Raw genomic sequence first — 20,962 nt, 5'->3', positions numbered from 1 at the left:
ATCTTGTAATGTTTTTTGCTTTCTGGACCACAGTGAATCACCTCATTCAATTTTCACAATTTTCACATTGCAATTTTCACAATGGAGAGAGGTGAAAAGCAGTGTGCCCCAAGGATCTGTCCTGGGACTGGTGCTTTTCAATATCATCATAAATGACCTGGAGACAGGGTTGAGCAGTGAGGTGGCAAAGTTTGTAGATGACACCAAACTTTTCCGAGTGGTGAAGACCAGAAGTGATTGTGAGGAGCTCCAGAAGGATCTCTCCAAACTGGCAGAATGGGCAGCAAAATGGCAGATGTGTTTCAGTGTAAGTAAGTGTAAAGTCATGCACATTGGGGCAAAAAATCAAAACTTCACATATAAGCTAATGGGTTCTGAGCTGTCTGTGACACATCAGGAGAGAGATCTTGGGGTGGTGGTGGGCAGGTCAATGAAAGTGTTGACCCAATGTGCGGCAGCAGTAAAGAAGGCCAATTCTATGCTGGGGTTCATTAGAAAAGGTATTGAGAGCAAAACAGCTTATATTATAATGCCGTTGTACAAATCTTTGGTAAGGCCACACCTGGAGTATTGTGTCCAGTTCTGGTCGTCACATATCAAAAAGGACATAGCGGAAATGGAAAAGGTGCAAAAGAGAGCGACTAAGATGATTACTGGGCTGGGCACCTTCCTTATGAGGAAAGGCTACTGCGTTTGGGCCTCTTCAGCCTAGAAAAGAGACGCCTGAGGGAGGACATGATTGAGACATGCAAAATTATGCATGGGAAGGATAAAGTGGATAGAGAGATGCTCTTTACACTCTCGCTTAACACCAGAACCAGGGGACATCCACTAAAATTGAGTGTTGGGAGAGTTATGACAGACAAAAGAAAATATTTATCAGATATTATCAGAAAATATCAGTGTGTGGTCAGTCTGTGGAACTCCTTGCCGCAGGATGTGGTGACAGCATCTGGCCTAGATGCCTTTAAAAGGGGTTTGGACAAGTTTCTGGAGGAAAAATCCATTATGGGGTACAAGCCATGATGTGTATGTGCAAACTCCTGATTTTAGAAATGGGCTATGTCAGAATGCCAGATGCAAGGGAGGGCACCAGGATGCAGTTCTCATGTTATCTGGTGTGTTCTCTGGGGCATTTGGTGGGCCGCTGTGAGATACAGGAAGCTGGACTAGCTGGGTCTATGGCCTGATCCAGTGGGACTGTTCTTATGTTCTTATGTTCTTATTCCTGACTCCTGGCTCTGTAAGTGGACCAGAGCTGCAGCCACCATTGCCTGACCTGGCAAATGGGAAGGATGGTTGAAGACTGCAGAGAGCACTAGCCTTTGGTCCACAGCCATCTTTTAAACTTAATTGTAATTGTGAAAACCCCCCAGAAATCCTTCAGTCAGTGTAGCCAGTACTGAGCCAAACGGTTCAATGGTTTGACTCAGTATAAGGCCTCTTCCCGTGCCTGTGTATTATGCAAGGCTGGAGACAGGCAACAGTCTTTTCAGTGCACTGAAAGGGAGATTATTACTTGTGGGGTATGCACTCATTATACTTTTGCAATTGCTAAGCAGCATAGCAGGGTTTTTTTTTTTTATGGTTTTGCATGTTTTTCAAACCTGTTTGATCTTGGTTTTTCCCATCACACCAGGGAAAATGATGCTTCTCTCTGACCACTTTTGCCTCTCTTAAAAACTGTCATCTGGCCTCTAGGCTAATTTGTCTTCTCCTTGACCTCTGTATAAGTGTAAGCCTTTCTTTTTCTATGGACTTCCTTGCATGGTCTTTGGAAATCCTTACTTGCACGTGGTTTACGCTCTTCTGTTCTACAGACTGTCGGCTGTGATAATATGCTGGATTCTTCCAAGAAGGAAGACAAGTGTCTGCAGTGTGGCGGAGATGGCAGAGCCTGCTTTGAAGTGAAGGGCCTCTTTGATGTACCCAACCTCCCTAAAGGTACAGAATGATAGATTTATGAATGAGATAGCAAATGTGCTAAACTTAACCCAGTCAAGGGACCAGGGCTGGCAGAAAGATTTAATTGTGCTCCGTTAAAACTTTTATATGTTTAAAGCCAGAGTGGATAACAGAAGCCTGGGAAAACTGACTGTATCATTTCTGGTGCTTGATGTACTAACATGGCTGTAGGCCATATTTTATCAATTACATGGATGGCCTGTTTTATGGGTAATAAGAATCTGGACACAGCCAATGCAAAATCAGTGAAGTAGTTACAACTGGATTTATATCTCTTTCCGTCCAGCTACTGTTCATTCTGAAAAGCACCTTCTGCACAGGCAAGGGTGACTTTACCATGTAGTCTTCCTCTATTACCACCTGTCTTAGCAAGTTGAATTTATTGTGGCTGACTCACTCCACTTCCTTTAGGCTACAATCAAATCTTCATCATTCCCATGGGAGCCACGAGTATCCACATTAAGGAAGCAACACCCACCAGGAACTTCCTGGGTAAGTACAGTGTGCTCATTGTGGGTGCTTCCACATTAACCCTTTTCTCTGAAATTACTATCTTTTGCTCACTTTTTGTGGAGTTTTCACATGATGTTGTACCCAAATTGTTGCCTTCCAGTGTTTTCACCATTGCCGCCATGAGTTTTGTTAGATCTTGCAGTGTGTTTTTGTAACAAAAGGCAATTGCAGTTTGCGCTTCAGCATGTAGTATGGACAGACAAAATGGAATTAAGGCTTTTCAGAACTCTGTTCTTTTCAGAACTCTGTAGAGAGCACCTCCTCTCTGCAGTCTTAGACAGTTTTATTACTTCCCTATTCAGCACTAGAAAATTAGTGCTGAATAATTTCTGATTTGACCCTTGAATAAACTCTCTGAGTTGCCCTCATGTCAGTTTTTCTGGGGGTGGAGAGCTTAATTATTTCCTCTTGCTGTTAAAGAAAAGGAAAATTAATTAGATGAACCAAGTACTTAAAGCCCCATTAAAGTAAGATGTAATTAAAACCTAATTATGTGGGAAAAGAAACTGACATGAGGACAATTCAGAGAGGCTACTGGGGAATATCGGGGGTCTTTTCAGCAGTCATCTCCCACCCACACTGAATAGAGAAGTAATGAAACTAACTGAGCCTGAAAGAGAAGACTTTCGATAAGCACTGGAGTGGACCTTAAGCTCCATTAAGTGGAACCTGCTTCTGAGTATGTATTATAAAAGGATCTTGGTTATTGGAAACATCACAGCTGAACAATGAGGAACTACATCAAATGCTCTGTTTATTTTCAGCTATTGTGAGAAAACACCAGCCATGCTAAGGGCTCTAGTGCGGAAGTGGCCTATTTTGCTTCTGCTTTGTTTAACTGGTCTTCATGTGCATCATTCAAATTCCCATTTTTCATTTCATCCTGCACAGTCTGGTATTACATGTTCAGAAGCAATGTATGGTACAGCAGCCATGCTAGGTCCTTTCCATTTCGGAATTCAGGCAGAGCTCACTAGGTGAGTGGGTGAGACTGGGATATGCAAGGTTACAACAAGTTTTTGCCATGCAGCAAAAATCTGGCAATAGTCTGTGCCTGCTACAAATACAAAAGACTTCTACAAGGGAACAAAGAACATCAGTTGTCTCAGGAGACTGGTTTCCCACAGGAATTTGATTTCACTTGGCGTTTGTTGAATTTGGCATGCTACTTCTAATAACCTTTGTAGTGCCTGCACATATCAATAATCTCTGAAGCTATTGACCTCCCACTCTGATCTAATGCAATGATGATCATCATGTTCTGTGCACCATAATAGTCAGACAGACAGACGACCTTTATTAGGCATAAAACTTGGCAGTTGCCTGAGCAACTCACACAAAGGATTACATTCAAGCAGTTCATCAGAACAAAAAATGTATGTAGGTTCAAATAAAATTTCCCTCCATTTTACGTTTAGTTAAAATCTCATATAAAAAATCTGCCATTGGTTTTACCATTTCCTCATTTGTAAGTAATACACCATAATAGTCTTCCGACGTACTATCAACTGTTTCCAATGGGCCTGCAATATGGGGCCTTTAGTTTTAAGTAAGACTAATGCTTTTTCTACCTCCATTTTGTTTTTCTCTCAGCTATCAAGAATGTGCGAGGAGAATACTATCTGAATGGGCACTGGACAATTGAATTCAGCCGGGCCTTGCATGTCGCTAGCACAGTTGTGCATTATGACAGGGGTGCAGAGGGTGATCTGGCCCCTGAGCTTCTTCATGCTAGGGGCCCCACAACTGAGCCCTTGATCATTGAGGTAAGCACTGAGCTCATTTTCCTGCTGTTCGTGTTCCCTTCCACCACCCACCCCTAGATTGTGCATTGATATTGCTGCCAGAAACTTGCTAGAAGTATAGCACAATCCTGTGGGCTCTGGCCAACAGTGGAACGTGTGTTCTGCTGCCAGAGACTGCTGAAAAGTCTGAAAGTTTGAAAAGAGAGTGCTGAAAAGACTGCTAAAGTGCCTACTGGCAGTATGCTGAGTAGTTCGCTGCCAGGACGCCGGCTGCCCCATCGCCTGCCAGAGCAGGTAACACTGCGGGAGAGGTGGGAGGGGCAGGGGAAGGCAGAATGGTGGTGGCGAGGGGCAAAACCAGGCTGGGAGAGGGCATGACAAGGGTAGGAAGGATGCGGGATAGGGGTATATCCAGCAGTGATAGCACAAACTGGATCCCCATTTTCACTGCCTCCCGTCCTGTGTCTCAGAGAGTGAAATTATTAGTGCAGTCCAAGGAGACTTGTTGTGGGTTGGGAGGCTTATACAAGGGTAAGGGGATTTAAATCCTTTTCCCTTGCTGGAGCACCAGTGGGGGTGGGGGGTAGGGTAGAACTGGGCTTGTAGTTCTTGAAGTATTCCCAGAACTGAGGGATACAGTGAGACTATAAATAAAAGTGAAAGGCCAAGTAGATTGAAGGGAAGACGCTTGTTCCTTGGCTAGGCCACCATTTCATCCTGTGATTAACTAGTAAGAGAGGAAGAAAGAACTGCCATTGATGTTCCCTCAAGAACATGGATTTATATAGTTGTCAAGTGGTGAACAGTACAGAGGACATCAAATTTTTGTTTCTGTGTTAAGATCCATCTGTACCGCTGCTTGTTCCTCTAGCAGAGGAACAACAGGATCATACAGCCGCACCAATACTGTTAGTTTTTTTCACGCAGAGGAGGGTGTTCTAAGGAGCTTCTGTGGGAGATTGGGAAGGAATTAACCAGACTTCAGAAACAAACTGTCCAAACTGGAGATGAGTAGTGGATAAGAAGGGAGTGCATTTGGTAATGACATGTTCCTTTAAGTGCATGTTATGTAATTGGGTTCTTGTTTCCTTAATGGAAAAATAGTGCATGCAAAGGGACCAAATATGGGGATTAGGGACCCAGTAGAGGGAGAAAGGCTTAAACCCTTTGTCCTCCTTGTATCAGGGCCCCCATCCATTCCATTTGATATTATCTGACATAAATGGGTGCTTTTTTTCTCATGTCAAATTGGTCATGTTTAAAGTACCATCACTACAAAGCAATTTCCAAAATGAACGTAACAGGGAAAAGGCTCTCAGGTTACAGCTCTCAGGTGCAGGATGGGTCTTGTTTGTTAGCTTGTTTTAGAAAGGAATTTACTGATACAATTCTGCACATGTGCACAGTGGTGCTATCCAGGACCGACTTTACTATCTCTTCTGCTGCTCGTGTGAATTAGACCAATGCTGGGAAAGCACTGCCACAAGAAGAAGTTCGTGGTTTTCATTACAACTGCCTCTTTCCTTTTCAGCTTATCAGTCAGGAGCCAAACCAAGGGGTGCATTATGAATACTACCTTCCTTTCCAAAGACCGAGCTCAGGCTTCAGCTGGGGCTACGGTTCCTGGGATGAATGCAGTGCTGAATGTGGTGGAGGTAAGAGGAGATAACGAAATGGGCAAACTATCTGCAGAAAAAATGGTTTTGCAAATACCCAGCATAAGATACTAGGATACAAAACCTTGTTTGAGTAGATTTCCCTGTTGTGGGGTTTCCCAAGCAGAAATGAACAACTTTCCAACCAGCTCTTGAAAGTCAAGAATTATACAACTGTACCAGTGTTGGTACCATTACTACAGGAGAAATAAGCTTGTTAAACTATATTCTTCAAGGCTGTGTTCATCACTTGTTGACCTACACTCTGATAAAGCTATTGGAGCTTTACTATGACAAAATGTACCTTTTTTGTTTTTAGCTGGGGTCTTTTCTGTTGGGTTTTCTCTTTTTTGCAAGGTGGTGCATGTAAAAATCACATTTTAAAAGCATTTCACAACCCACCAAAAATTGGTTTGCAACCCACAGTTTGGGAAATCCTGGGCTAGATGATACAATTGTTAAGTGGATTCATAACTGATTGGATAACCTTATACAAGAGTGCTCTTCAGTGGCTTTGTGACAGCCTGGAGGACAGTTTCAAGCGGAGTGCTTCTCTGTCTTGAGCCTGGTTCTCTTTAAAATCTTCATCAATGACTTGGATGAAGGGATACAAGGAGGTCTCATCAAATTTGCAGATGACACCAAGCTGGGTGGAGTAGCAAACACAGTGGAAGACAATAGAAGCATTCAGCACGTTAAATTCAGACCTTGACAGAATGGAATACTGGGCTGAATTGAACAAGGTGAAGTTCAACAGGGACAAATGCAGGGTTCTGCACTTAGGCAAAAACAATCAAAGATATACGTTTAGAATGGGAGATACCTGGCTTGGTAGCACAACATGTGAGGGCGATGGAGTTGCAGTGTATCACAAGAAGTGTGATGCAGTGATCCAGTGTGATGCAGCTGTAAAGAAGGCTAACACACTTTTAATCTGCATTAATAGAACCATTGTTCTATTAATCTGTTAATCTATTAATCAATTTATCAATTAATTTATCAATTTATCAATTAATCAATTTTAATCTGCATTAAGAGAACCATTGTTACCAAAAAGGGCTGTTTTGTATAGGGGAATAATTACAGTATCCTTATTCTTCAGGACCATAGGCTGGATAACAAGACGGCGTAATGCAGAGAAATTTCCTTTTAGCTTAAGGAGGAGACTGAAAGAAAGATAACTTTTAATAAAAGATTATATTTTTATTAAAAAAAACACACAGGTAAACATCATGCACATGAAAAATGATGAGTCTTGGTCCTAGTACTTGCATCTAGGGTACCTAGCTTTATGGTGGTTGCATGTGAAAAGTATTTGGTGCATCTGAAGAAATTAGAAAGGGAATGGTTGTAGGGAAGGATTTTAGGGGTCCCTGGTCTGCCAAACCCAGTTGCTAACTAAAGATGGGGAGAGAAGGGGAGAAAAAAAGGGGGGGAGAAAGAGAGAGTTTCAGACGCCAGATAGTTACCTGTCTTGTAGAGTAGTTGGATGGGGGGAAGAGTCCTGTGGAGGACCCTCTGACACGGAGGGAGAGCCAGAGAGAGAGAGAGAGAGAGAGAGAGAGAGAGAATGTGAGCAGAAGCCCTCTCTTAAAAAGGGTTAACATAACATAAGAACATAAGAACAGCCCCACTGGATCAGGCCATAGGCCCATCTAATCCAGCTTCCTGTATCTCACAGCGGCCCACCAAATGCCCCAGGGAGCACACCAGATAACAAGAGACCTCATCCTGGTGCCCTCCCTTGCATTGGCATTCTGACATAACCCATTTCTAAAATCAGGAGGTTGCGCATACACATCATGGCTTGTACCCCATAATGGATTTTTCCTCCAGAAACTTGTCCAATCCCCTTTTAAAGGCGTCTAGGCTAGACGCCAGCACCACATCCTGTGGCAAGGAGTTCCACAGACCGACCACACGCTGAGTAAAGAAATATTTTCTTTTGTCTGTCCTAACCCGCCCAACACTCAATTTTAATGGATGTCCCCTGGTTCTGGTGTTAAGCGAGAGTGTAAAGAGCATCTCTCTATCTACTTTATCCTTCCCATGCATAATTTTGTATGTCTCAATCATGTCCCCCCTCAGGTGCCTCTTTTCTAGGCTGAAGAGGTCCAAACGCCTTTCCTCATAAGGAAGGTGCCCCAGCCCAGTAATCATCTTAGTCGCTGTCTTTTGCACCTTTTCCATTTCTGCTATGTCCTTTTTGATATGTGACGACCAGAACTGGACACAATACTCCAGGTGTGGCCTTACCATAGATTTGTACAACAGCATTATAATATAAGCTGTTTTGTTCTCAATACCTTTTCTAATGATCCCCAGCATAGAATTGGCCTTCTTTACTGCTGCCGCACATTGGGTTGACACTTTCATTGACCTGCCCACCACCACCCCAAGAACCCATTAGCTTATATGTGAAGTTTTGATTTTTTGCCCCAATGTGCATGACTTTACACTTACTTACACTGAAACGCATCTGCCATTTTGCCAGTTTATGATCCCGTTCACCCTAATAAGGGGGGATCTTCATGTCAGTTTATGATCCCTTTCACCCTAGTAAGGGGAGGATCTTCATGTCAGTTTATGTAAGTAAGTCCCATTGTGCTTGCTCCCAGGAAAGTGTGCACAGGATTACAGCCTTCAAACTCCCCACTCAGCATCCCCCCCATCGCTCATTCACCCTCTCACTGCCCCATTTCCTTCACGTTTCCCCCCATGATCATGGCAAAAGCAAGCAATTGAGTGCAGCTGCTCTGTCCTCCCCAGCTTAGAGCACAATCCTGTGCATGTCTCCTCAGAAGTAAGTCTCATTGTGCTTGCTCCCAGGAAAGTGTGCACAGGATTACAGCCTTCAAGCTCCCCACTCAGCATCCCCCCATTTTTGAAATCCTCTGTACAGTATGTATGCCTTTAAAGAGCACTTAATAAACACTTTGTAATCCAAATTTGACTTTGTTCTGACTTTTCTTGCCCATAGGAACACATTAATTAAATTTCAATGCATTCCTATGGGAAAACGCGCTTCGCAAAACGAAAAACTCGCATAACGAAAGGACTCGCGGAACGGATTAATTTCGTTATGCGAGGCACCACTGTATAGAAAAAATCACCATTAAAGGCAAAAAGGGGATTTTCACGTAACACCATAGCTTCCACGTCTTGAGAAGTAATGGTTCCTCATTACTTTGCATTGGTCAGACTTCACCTGGAGTACTGTGTCCAGTTCTGGGCACTGCACTTTAGGAAAGATGCAACCAAATTGGAGCAGGCTCAGAAAAGAGCAACAAGGATGATCAGAGATCAGGTCAGAGAACAAGCCCTATAAGGAAAGACTGAGAGAGGATATGATAGCAGTTTTCAAATACCTGAAGGGCTGTCATATGGAAGAAGCTACAAATTTGTCTTCAGCTGCCTCTGAGAGTAGAACTAGTTCAGATGGGTTCAAACTGCAAGAGAGGACGTTCTGGTTGGATATCGGGTAGAAATTGTACAATTGTAGAAATTGTATAAGGTAGAATGGTAAAGGAAGTTCAGCAGTAGAACCAGTTACCAAGGGAGCTGGTGGATTTTCCTTCAAGCAGAGCTACAATAAGCATCTCCTGGAGATGTTTTAGGATTTCCTACTACAGGCAGGGGGTTGGACTTAGATGATTTCGTGGGTTCCTTGCAACTCTATCATTTCTATGGGCTATAGATTCATCTGTTAAAGTGTATGTGGTATAGTCTGTGCTGTATATATGGTGTAGAACAGGTGTCTCCAAACCCCGGCCTGGGGGCCGGATGTGGCCCGCAGCAAGCCTCTTGTTCCCTGAAAGCCCCTGGCCCACTTTGCCAAACATGACTGGAACTGTGCTCTGGTTGCATCTGAATGGTGTTCTAAGGCCAAGAGAGGTTGAATGAATGAGCCCATTCATTCATTTATTCACACATCTAAGTTCCATCTCTTATTTATATAAATTTTATATTTAAGTTTTTTTTTCGGCCCTCAGAACCGTGCCAGACATTTGATGCATTCCTCTGGCCAAAATGTTTGGAGACCCCTGGTGTAGAATGATAAGTAGGAATTAAATAATGGTACTTTCATTAATTACTTGTGCTAAGGAAATATTTCTTACCTGGAGATTGCATTAAACCTTTGCATCTTGTCTCATGATGTTGCGTGATATGAGCTGTTCAGCAGTGGAACAACCTGCCTTTGATGCTGATAGACTCTCCTTGTTGGAGGCCTTTAAGCAGAGACTGGATAGCTATCTATTGTGGATGTTGTAGTTGTGGATTGGCTGCACTGGCTGTGGGTGGGACGTTATTCTTGTAGGTCCCTTCCAACTCTATTATTCTATTATGTCTCTTATCAGAAACTCCCTGTAAAGAACTCTGGCTGTCCATCTGATTTTGTTCCCAGGGTGGAATGTAGATGATGGGATTCCATTTTGCTCAGGAAAGATGTTGTTTGTAAGCCCACTGCATTGTTGCTGTGAATGAGTGACTTTGACCAGAAGGCTTTGCTGTTTTTCTCCCATAGGTTATCAGGCTCGCATGGTCTTTTGCACGGTTGACAATGAAGCCTATCCAGATTATATGTGCAGAGATAAACCACGGCCAGAAAATAATCGAACCTGTGGGCTTCAGACATGCCCACAAACAAAACGGTGAGGCTTGATTTGTCTTCTCTACCTGATTTTTTGCCAAGTTTGAACTTCCCTGGCATTGCCTCTTTGCCATTTCTAATGCTCTTTTAGGAAATATGCTTGAGGAAAAGTAGCGCTATTCATATTATCAGTCTGGGTAGACTGGGCAGACAGGGAACTGGACTGTGGTGGCAAGTTCCAACCCCCTCGCACATGTGCATTCACTTGGTCGTGTGAATGGACTCCATGTGCGTTCATTCAGTAAAAAGTGGCGTCCCTGATTGTGCAGACAAGCCACACGTGTACACTTTGTACATGCATACAGTCTGTTCTCATATGAACAGTCAAAATGCATGAAGGGTGGGCTAGATCTTGCCACAGTGACCCTGCTTCCACCTCGCCATGCAAGTTTATCCTGCCCACATTGTTCCCATGAACAGCACTCTTTTGGTTTAAGACACAAGAATAGTAGACTAAGCATGAAGCTAAACGGAGGAGCATGGATGCTGACAACCCGCTAGAGCATGGTTTTAGCATCTGTTCTAGGATGGGAGGGCAGGCAAGATCCTCCCTAAGCAGGCCCACAGAGCTCCTCCTGCGAATGAGGTGGAAGTTGTGCCAGAGAGCAGCTATTATGGTGGATATTGGTGAGGAGTAGCCTTTATATTGTATCCAGGAGGATACTCTTGTTTGGTTATAGTGCTTTGCACAGATGTGTCTCTTGTGGCACTGGAATTTTTCTTATAATAAACTCATCATATCTGCATTCATGATATGTGCAGATCCCTTCAGATCTCTCTATGATATCATTGACATACAAACCTGAGCCATAGAACACTTCCTCTTATAGCAAGTGTCAGAACCCAGTCCTAACCTCCAGCGTGCCATTTTATGAGACTTTGTGAATAGATTGGAGCAGCCTCATCTGCAGCATCCAGCAGTTCAGATGCCAAGAGTTCTTAAAATGCCATTTTTGCAATCGCGCTGTAGCAGGCAACCTCAGATGTCTATATTAAAGACTTTACAATCTTTGTTCTGTATATGAAGGATATCTTACCTCTATCTGCCGGGAGCATGGAGCCGCAGCACAGCATGGCAAACCAAGAGGTAACAAGGAGAGAGTGATTGTCAGAGTCTATTCTTTCCCTGCGCCTCGCCTGTAACAGTGGTTTTCAAACTCCCTTGCCTCGTGGAACTTAAAAAGAAAATTGACTTATCCATTGAGGGGCCCCACACATGTTGCAGAGGGCTCTGGGATTCATGCTTCATGTTGGCCCGACTGCTTCCCCATGCAAACTCCAGAATGGATCTTGTGGCTGTGCATTGCAGGAGCATCTTGCTAATGATGGACAGGCTGTCTTGGAGGGAATCAAGCTATCTTTCCTGCTAATGCGCTAATGAAGAACCTCCAGGGCCCTCCAGAGCACTGTTTGGAAACCACTGGTTTAGAACATTACATTGTCTAGTAAATCTTTAAAGTCTTTCCTCCTTGGTGCTGGCTGGCCTAGATTGCTGCTTACTGTAGAGCTTTGGCTTCCCTCCACAGCTGATGGTGGAGTGTGGTAGTTGCTGGGGGAGAGGGAGATCTGCTTAGCAGGAGCGCTTGGTGCTGATGATTTTGCCTCCCTGTTTGGTTACTATCGGGATGGACACATGCATGCAATAAATACAGATGGAAGCAGCTGAATTACCTTATTTTTTTTAAAAAGACACACTGGTCTGAATAGTTTTCAGCTTTCAGTAATGCATCCTTAAGATTTTTTCAGAATCGATTGCCAGAATCCTCTGACCAGATAAATGCATTTGCTCCGTGAACCATATGTGCACAGAGAGAATGTCTGTCTTCCTAATGGAGCACTGGCACAAATAGTTCACAACTTAGAGCTTCCTGTATTCCAGTGGCTCAGCTAGAGGGCTAAGCACTAAGTTTTGCAGCGAGCCGCACCGCAGTGTGCATGGAGCCCCTCTCCCTCCCCTTTGGAGCCATTCCAGGCAGTGGGAGCAAAACGGAGGTGTACGCCAGGAGGGGGAGGGGTCCCTTGCACGCTGCAGCGAGGCTCCAAGCAAAACTTAGTGCTTTGCACCCCCTCTAGCTACGCCATTGCTGTATTCCTCTTTTGGTGCCTTAGTTATTATTATGAGGAATATATCTATATTCATAACAGACATAAACATTCCATTTTGTGTGAAGCTTTGTCACACAGTACCTTCTGCACAGATCCTACCACACATGCTACCCTGAAATTCATCTAGGCTGCTGTGTAGGGTATGAGTGAGTAGGCCACTGGCACAGGAGTCAGTATTTTTGTGGTGCTGTGTACAGATCTGAAGCAGAACTCCATGCAGGCATTTTGTAAAGCCACAGAATGCCTCTTTGGCCATGTAATGACAAGAAGATGAAGACAATAGTTGCATTTTGGTTCAACAGCAGATTCTTATCAAACGAAGCATAAAAGGAAGGCTGCATCATGGTGGACCTTCCTGGGTGATTTCTCATCAGTTTTAGGATTTATAAGTTTTGAAGGCTTACACTATAACTTTTGAGTGAATTATAAAGTATTCAGGAGCAGTGCATGTCTCTGTGCCTCCTGAATCCACTGCCTACGGCCACCTCTGCTCATGTGTGCTTGCACACACTCCCTATGAATGGTGCTCTTCCACATAAACACTTAAGATGGCCTAGTGATTGCCCCCCCCCGAACGCAGGTTTCTTATACAATATTTTCTATAGGGTCTTTATTCTTGACAGGTGAATCCAATTTGGATTTTTACTCACAGGGTGCTGCAAATGTGCTTTAAGTAACGTTGTTTAAGTAATGTTATTGGAGTGCACAGGGGTGGTGGTGCAAGGGGATGTGGAGTCAAGGTTCCCCATATCCATGGTTTCCATAGCTGGAGGGGGTCCCTGGAACAGATCCCTTGAGGATACAGGGGCACACCTATATTTAATACATTTGCCACAGGGTATCATCAGGCAAAGTTCTTCCTGAGATGCTGTTTCTGGTTTGTCATGGATCGATAAGGAACAAAAACATGCTGCAAAGGAGTTTGCTAGGCTGGTCTTCTGCCTGTGGAATTATTTTTAGCAATAGTCTTCTTCGGGGAAGGAGTTCTCCATTCTCAAGGGTGCTCGCCTACAGCATTCTGTCGTATTGTCTTCCATGCCAAGATAGTCAGGTCTGCCTATGTGCAGTTTCTGTTGGAATTTGCAGCCTAGATGAGTGAATTGTCTGTCTGAGGTTGCTTTGGTCAGGCAGGATGACTACCCAGAATTTTGATTAGGAGTGCAGTCTCAAAAGAATAGATCTTGCTGTTGCCACGCCTATGTTTGTTTGGTGCAACTTCAGCTTGGATCTATTGGAAAGCTTTAAGAGATAACCAAGTATCAACCCTTGTGGAGAGAACAGCATGTCACTGTTTTAGGAGGTCTCGCTATTGCAATCATCATTCATAGTCATAGGGCCAAAGTAGACGCTACACCAGAAGATGCACAGTGAACCTCCTGAGGGTTTAAAAAAGAAACCCAAACCAGAAGTTCATTTGTAGGTTGCTGCAAACCCTACTGAGGACAGAATCCTATCCAACTTTCCAACTCGGTATAGCCACAATGCTGCTCTATGGTAAAGGATCACATGTTCCCATACCTTGAGATGCACCAGTGACTACCCCTCCACCGCAGCACACACCTCACTGGCACAACTGCTCCAGCACTGGAAAAATGGATAGGATTGGCCCTGAAGCAGTGGGGAGGATCCTTAGCCCTTGTCCTTGGACCACTTTAAAAAAAAAAAAATGAAAACCTGTTCCCCAGCTATTTTCCCACACTTGGGAGCAAAGGTACAGAGATACTGTACTGGCTGGTCTACCTGTCACAGCTTCAGTTTGATTTGCATTTCAGTGTTCTTAAAAAGCTGTTGGAAGGCTGATCACAAACATTTCCTGTCATTTATTGATGATGGTTCAGACTGTCTCTTAGCAAAAAGTATTCTTCCATAGAATCTCTACTCCTAGTTTACTCCTCCATCTAGTTTAATACTCTAGTAGCCTTTTCTTACCAAATGCATACATAGCTAGTTGGTGACTGTTGGAGAGAGCTTAGTCTTTAGCTACTACAAAGCCACATCAGGTTTATTTTGTTACACTTATATTCTCCCCCCCCTTCTCTTCCCCATGAGTGATGTTTGATTGTAGCAGGATTTTGTTTGGTGATGGGGCACGCTGATTTGCTACCATTTTGCATTGTTACATCTTATGTCTGCCATTTTATTTGTGTCCTCATCAGGAACTAGGAAGACATTATCCCCATTCCCACCAAGTTACTGATTCCTACAGGAACATTTCTGCAAGTGAGTGGGTGAAACCAGCTGTATAGCCTGAATAAGAACATAAGAATAACCCCACTGGATCAGACCAAAGGTCCATCTAGTCCAGCTTCCTGTGTCCCACAGTGGCCCACCAGATCAACCCCAGTTCAACCCCATCCTGGTGCTTTTGACAACCAGGCAGGGGGCCAGATTGAGCCCCAGATATCCTGCCCCTAAATTAGAGTGTACATGAAAATTTGCTTAATACCTGCATAATATATAAAGGTCGCACCATTACAATTCCTAGGGAACCGAATTTGGATTACCCTTGGGGAGGGCCCATCCATGAGTTTGACTAGAATGACCATTTGGAGCAAAGGGCAGGAGGAGGCAGCAGACTGGTGGGGAGAGTTCCACCATCTCCCCTGGCCTGCCATCTGCCCAGCTGCTCCACCCAGCCACTGAAAGCATGAGAGAGGAGGACAGGGTAGGCTGGCTTACCTCCTCCCCAAGTGTCTCTGCCACAAAATCACAGCAGTGGTGCTAGAGGAGGCAGTAAGGGTGTGTTCTCAGAGGTATTTGGTGGGTCACTGTGAGATATAGGATGCTGAATTAGATCCAGCAAGGCTCTTCTTATGTTCTTAAGAACCACTGCATCCTGTTTCTGATTACAGAAACAGATTCCTGGAAGGAGAACTATTGGGATAACCTTCTTACTTCCTCCACCTGCCAGCTGGATAGGATTTAGGGGCAATACTGAATCAGGAGTAGTGATCAAAAAACGTAAAAAAAAAAAAAGTTAAAGCTAGCCAGAGTGCCCTAAGTATGAAGTGGCCAATTCCCCACTTTGTTCCTGGGGACTTGATTGCTGCTATTGTGTTGGTGTTCTGGTTTCCTGAGATGTTGTTTTTGTACCCACAGCTGGAAAACAGGGGACTGGGGAGCTTGCTCAGCCACCTGTGGGGGAGGCACTCAGATCCGCTCCGTTTATTGTGTCTCCTACAATGGACACAGTTTTCAGGATGCCGTGGATGATGCTGAGTGTGGATCCTTAACAGAGAAGCCACGCAGCACACAGCCTTGCAACATGCGGCAGTGTGCAACATGGGCCACAGGGCCTTGGTCGGAGGTGAGTTTCCTATAGATGCAGTGTATAGAGAGAGAGACTATATACTGCCCAGGCACTTCAGTGGCTGGGTAAGAGAAGGAAATACAAACTCACTTCCTTTACCCCTACTTTGCTGTGTTGATATCACCTTAACACAGCCTTTTCTTAACCTAGCAGTGCAACTGTATGCACATGTATTTAAGTCCTGTGGCATAGCTAGAGTGGGTGCAAAGCACTAAGTTTTGCAGATGCCTGAATGTGCCATGAAAGCAGCCCCTCCCCTTTGGAGCCATTCTGGACAGTGGGAGCAAAATGGAGGTGTATTCCTCCATTTTGCTCCCACTACCCAGAATTGCTCCAAAGGGGAGGGACTGCTTGCACACTGCAGTGAGGCTCCCTGCAAATCTTAGCTTTGCACCCCCTCTACCTACACCACTCTGTAAGTCCCCTGCTATTCAGTGGAATTTACTCCTGTGTAAGATTGCAGCCTATTTTCATTTGCCATGTTGTTGCCCTTTTTGTTCAGTGTTGACTATATATCCCTTTGAACATGGTTCATTTTACTGTTGTATCACATACAGCACCTTGTACAACTTTCTTGCTACATAGATGAGAATTTAGGGAAGAAGTTAAAGATGTTGTGATACTTAGAAGTCAGAAAAAGTACACATAATAAATAAGTGGGTAGATGGAGAATCACAATTAATTAATTTAAGTGAAGTTTGGATAACAGACTGGATGTCTGCATGCAGGTGCTTTATTGCATGTGGAGGTCAAAATGTTCTTACTGAGCCCCTCTTTGTTTTTATTTATATTTTATTGGAACAAGTTACAAATATACATACTAAAAAGCATCAATTCACTGTGGTTCCAGAATAGGCCCTTTTCTTTCATTAACAATAATCAGTCATAAATCAAAAACGGTTTACTTTGTCATCAAAATTATTTTAATATGGCTATCTCTACCTCCTGTGTTACATTTTCCAAGCGGTTCCAGTGTCTGAATGCCCACCAGTTTTCCATCATTTCCTTCCCTGTCTTAAGATGATTCTGTAGTTTTTAGTCTGTCCAATTACACATGAATAATAGCTGTCAAAATTTCCTCTGCCTGTTTTCTACTGGAGGGTGACACTGCTGTTTCCAGTGGCTTGATTCCTTCCACTTGCCCCATTTGTCCAGGCTACTGTTCTGTTCATACTTGATGGCTCTCTGAGTTGGGTTGTTATTGTTTTGTGCCTCTTTATAGTAGTTATGGTTTACAAACACATTTCAAAACACCAGAAGGTTGTAAAATGCTTCCTCGATACAAATTAAACTTGAGCTGTTACCTAACAGCTAGGCATGGTGGCTGGAAAGAAGGATCTTAGAGAAAGGGACCTTAGGTGGGATTTTGAAGTATGTAGATGCTGTTTTTTGGAGTGATGGGGACTGATTCTGCTGTACAGAGTTGTACTAACCATCTGCATGCCTGCTTCTCCCCCATGTTCAATGTGTATTACTATATAATATTTTAAGTGCTTACCTATTAGATCGTTGAGAAGCAGTAACTAAATGCAGGTGTGTGCCTCTTAATGATGGGGATACATTCTCCGATCCCTGTTATGCAGGTAGGTTATTAAGCGAATATTCCACCCAGTTTGGCTGTACTTGTCGTAAGAGGCGACTAAACAGCCACTGGGTAGATGGGATTCGTCAGCCTGGGAAGGCAGCTCATCTGAGAGAAGGAAAACTCTGATCCCAAACCTCCACTGCCTTGTGGCTACATCCAGTTATGGAAAAGGCTTCAGGAGTCAACCTCGAGGCAAAATCCAGAGCCGGAGTCCCTGAGGCAGTTCATGGCTGAACACAGTCACATTCTGGCAACTCCTGCAACGCCGCTGGAACCAACCGTATTGGCCTCTGCCTTTCCATTGGACCATTTCAGCGACGTGGAGAGGGGGGATTTGCTGCATGGGTAACAGCCTATCCTCCATACCTACTTTACCCAGGCTTCGCGCACTGGAGAGAATACTCTGTTCCAGAACCACTATTCAGAGCGTGACACCATAGTCTTCTGAGACTGAAGGATGCCAACATATTCCACCCAAGCTAGTGCCTTTGTTTTGTAAACAGGCACTCTGCTGCAGGCTATGGGAGACCTGATTGCATCATTAAAATCCTCTTTGTTGTGCTTTGACTATATATGTGTCATATATGTGGTCCGGTCATTATGTGGCCTGTTAAGCGGTGCACGCCTTTATTCATTATTATATATTTTATGCATATTCCAATATATATTGATATCTCCAATTCACCAAATGTCTCATCTAAAGAAAACTAAATCCTGTAGCACTGCCCCAGGGACTTCTTATATCTTGGGAATAGTGGGGAAAGTATGACCGTATTTACATGTGTCATCTAAAAATATTACAAGATACAATGAATATGACAGAATGTTGTAAACATGCAAGTGAACTTGGTTATTCAGAATGTGACATGTGCTCAGTAAATTTGTTTTAAGGGCAGTGACTTCCAGCTCCTGTTTCACAGTGCTCAGCTAGCTGTGGGGAAGGTGTTCAGACCCGGACGGTAACCTGCAGAACAGAGCTGGGCTCTCAGACTCTAGATGTTGCCTGCTTGACTGAACGAAAGCCCTCACATACCCAGCCCTGTGTTGGGGAAAATTGCATCCAGAAGATTGGTTGGCACATTGGAGACTGGGGGTTGGTGAGTGTCTCATATACTATGCACTATCTCCCAGTTCGCTGTTGTCCATCCCTGGCCTGCCACCCTCCCCCCCCCCCCGGATTCTTGGGAAGACCAATTTGGATGAATACAGTATTTGTTGTACCTGCTACAGTACCCCAGTTAGGATTAAAATACTTCTGTTTAATTGAGCCACTGATTAATCCAACCCCTCACTGCTGAGGGAGCTAGAGAGAGTGTCTCTGAACCTTTTAGTAGAAATTGCTTGGATCCGGCAACTCTTCCCAGCCTGTCTGTCAACTTGCTGACTTTCATCCCTGGTTCTGTTCAGCTAGGTCATCTTGGGTGACTTGCAATCTGTTGGCTTGTGGAGAATCCCGCCTTCTTGGTCAAAGAACAGAACATGGGAAAAGAACTTCTGTATCAAAATTGGACTGGCAAATTGCATACTATGCCTGTCACTGGTATTTTTTGTCGCTGGCGTATTAGATGGATTTGCCAAACTGAAACCAGGCAACAATAGTAATTTGCCCACCCACTGACTCACAACTTTCTGCGGAGAATTTAACACATTCAAGTGTTAATTCACCCAATGAGTTATTTTAAGATATTTGGTTATGTAAACATTTGGACTAGAGTATCTTTCAGCACGGCTTTTCCTTTGAAATAGGAAATATGCAGAAAGCTTATTTTCGCTCTCTTTGCCCATGTTCCCCATTGAAAAAGGACCTTACTTTGTTTTGGTTCTGCAGCATTTTAAACATGAGGAAAGACATAGGGGCACACTTGTCCGACCGCCATTCAGCGATACGAATTGTGCTTTTGCCGCATCCCCACTTTTGGGGATGTGCTTTTGCCTTGCCTAGTCATCCATTGGCTCCCTTCCAAGGTTTGTACTAGGATAACTATCCTGGGTGATCTGCAGTCAACTGGCAGGTACTGCCAATCAGTGCCTCCGTTTATCCCTTTGGTCACCCCTGCTAGCCAGTGTCCCCACAAAACTCTTGCAATCTATTTGTTGACTTTTGCTCACCATCCGAAAATGAAACCGATTTCGCTACCAGAAACCGATTAGGGCTGCAATCCTATACACACATACCTGGGAGTAAGTCCCACTGAACTCAATGGGACTTATTCCTGGATAGGCGTGCATAGGATTGTGCTGGTAGTTACTGTTGCAAGAAACTGGAATGAAAGCTCTCTGTTAATTTGGTGTGTTCCAGTGTTCAAAAAGCTGTGACTCTGGTGTCCGAACCCGCCAGGTCATCTGTGCTGATGGCGATTCCAAGTTCTACAACCATGAGATGTGTAAGACTATCGAGCCACAGATACCGGACAGGATTGGAAACTGCAACACTCAGCCTTGCCACCTGCCACAGCGTAAGTGATAATGGATAGCTGTCCAGATTCCTTTCCTCCTCTTCAGATGACATTCCCATTACCCATTCCTGGATCACCTGGGCTGGTGAGTTAAATCATGCTAACCCTTCTCCATTCAGTTTCATTGTTGGGAATCTCATCTTTTTTTGTCTCTGAACAGTTATATTGTGATTTACACCTTTCTGAAATACCAGCCATTTGTAGAAATCTTTACTTAATGATATGTGAACGCCTGGTCCACCTTGTAGCCAATTCATAATTATCTATTAAAAATTGATTGCGGATTCATACTGGATTAGTTAAGTAGAGAGCATTAACCTGGAAGCCTCCAAGTTTGCTGTGCCTCTCCCCTCCCATGCAGAAATTGGGCCTTGCCTGAGCACTAAAGAAGAGTGTGAGAATTTGAGATGGCCTCCAGAGTGCAGCCAGGTCTGGCAGTTTTGAGAACCTTTTCATATCCATTTTGGAGACTACAGTCTTTGCACAGGTTATAAAATAGGGCCGAAAAGACCAGATACCTCCCTAATACATAGTCTGGGCTGGGTAATTCAATAAAATCACTACTTTGATTTTCTGAGTTCCAAATAGTTATACTTGTAGTCTCAGACTTTTCCCCAGGATTCTCTGATCATAACTTCTGGAAGCTGTCAAACAAGCAGAATCTTGGCAAAGAACAAGGCGTTGTCTGGACGTCCCAGCCAGTTCATACATACCAGGAACACACATGCTCTCACAGCAGCAAAAGACAGCCTATTTAAAGTTAGTGATGCTATGATTCCAGCCAAGGCAAAGCTGAACAGTTGCTTCTTGGGTTTGCTTGGTGGGACCCTAAAGATTTTCCCAAATATAAAGTTCTACTGACTCATGTAATGTCAGTTCAGTGCTTCTCCGCTCTTAAGTAAAACAAAATTCCCTTTTTCTTTTTTTGTTTATTTTTGTAGTTTGTGCCTCATCAGTGGGATATAACATCTGAATG

At 43.9% G+C, this 20,962-nt stretch overlaps 1 protein-coding gene across 1 annotated transcript in view; it reads left to right on the top strand.

Annotated features, from left to right (window-relative positions):
- Window positions 1–20,962, top strand: part of PAPLN (papilin, proteoglycan like sulfated glycoprotein) — a 48,828-nt gene that overhangs the window by 11,020 nt on the left and 16,846 nt on the right. The window contains exons 6-14 of the mRNA XM_066622980.1: window positions 1,821–1,944; window positions 2,377–2,457; window positions 4,072–4,244; window positions 5,755–5,878; window positions 10,404–10,530; window positions 11,557–11,616; window positions 15,735–15,942; window positions 18,451–18,627; window positions 19,830–19,986. Of these exons, the coding sequence (XP_066479077.1) occupies window positions 1,821–1,944; window positions 2,377–2,457; window positions 4,072–4,244; window positions 5,755–5,878; window positions 10,404–10,530; window positions 11,557–11,616; window positions 15,735–15,942; window positions 18,451–18,627; window positions 19,830–19,986 (1,231 nt within the window). The remainder of the gene's footprint in view (window positions 1–1,820; window positions 1,945–2,376; window positions 2,458–4,071; window positions 4,245–5,754; window positions 5,879–10,403; window positions 10,531–11,556; window positions 11,617–15,734; window positions 15,943–18,450; window positions 18,628–19,829; window positions 19,987–20,962) is intronic.

The sequence above is a fragment of the Tiliqua scincoides genome, chromosome 1 (assembly GCF_035046505.1).
Source record: "Tiliqua scincoides isolate rTilSci1 chromosome 1, rTilSci1.hap2, whole genome shotgun sequence".
In the NCBI taxonomy this organism is placed as follows: domain Eukaryota; kingdom Metazoa; phylum Chordata; class Lepidosauria; order Squamata; family Scincidae; genus Tiliqua; species Tiliqua scincoides.
The sequence above is the reverse complement of the archived record's forward strand: the minus strand, read 5'-3'. Positions and strand labels throughout refer to the sequence as shown.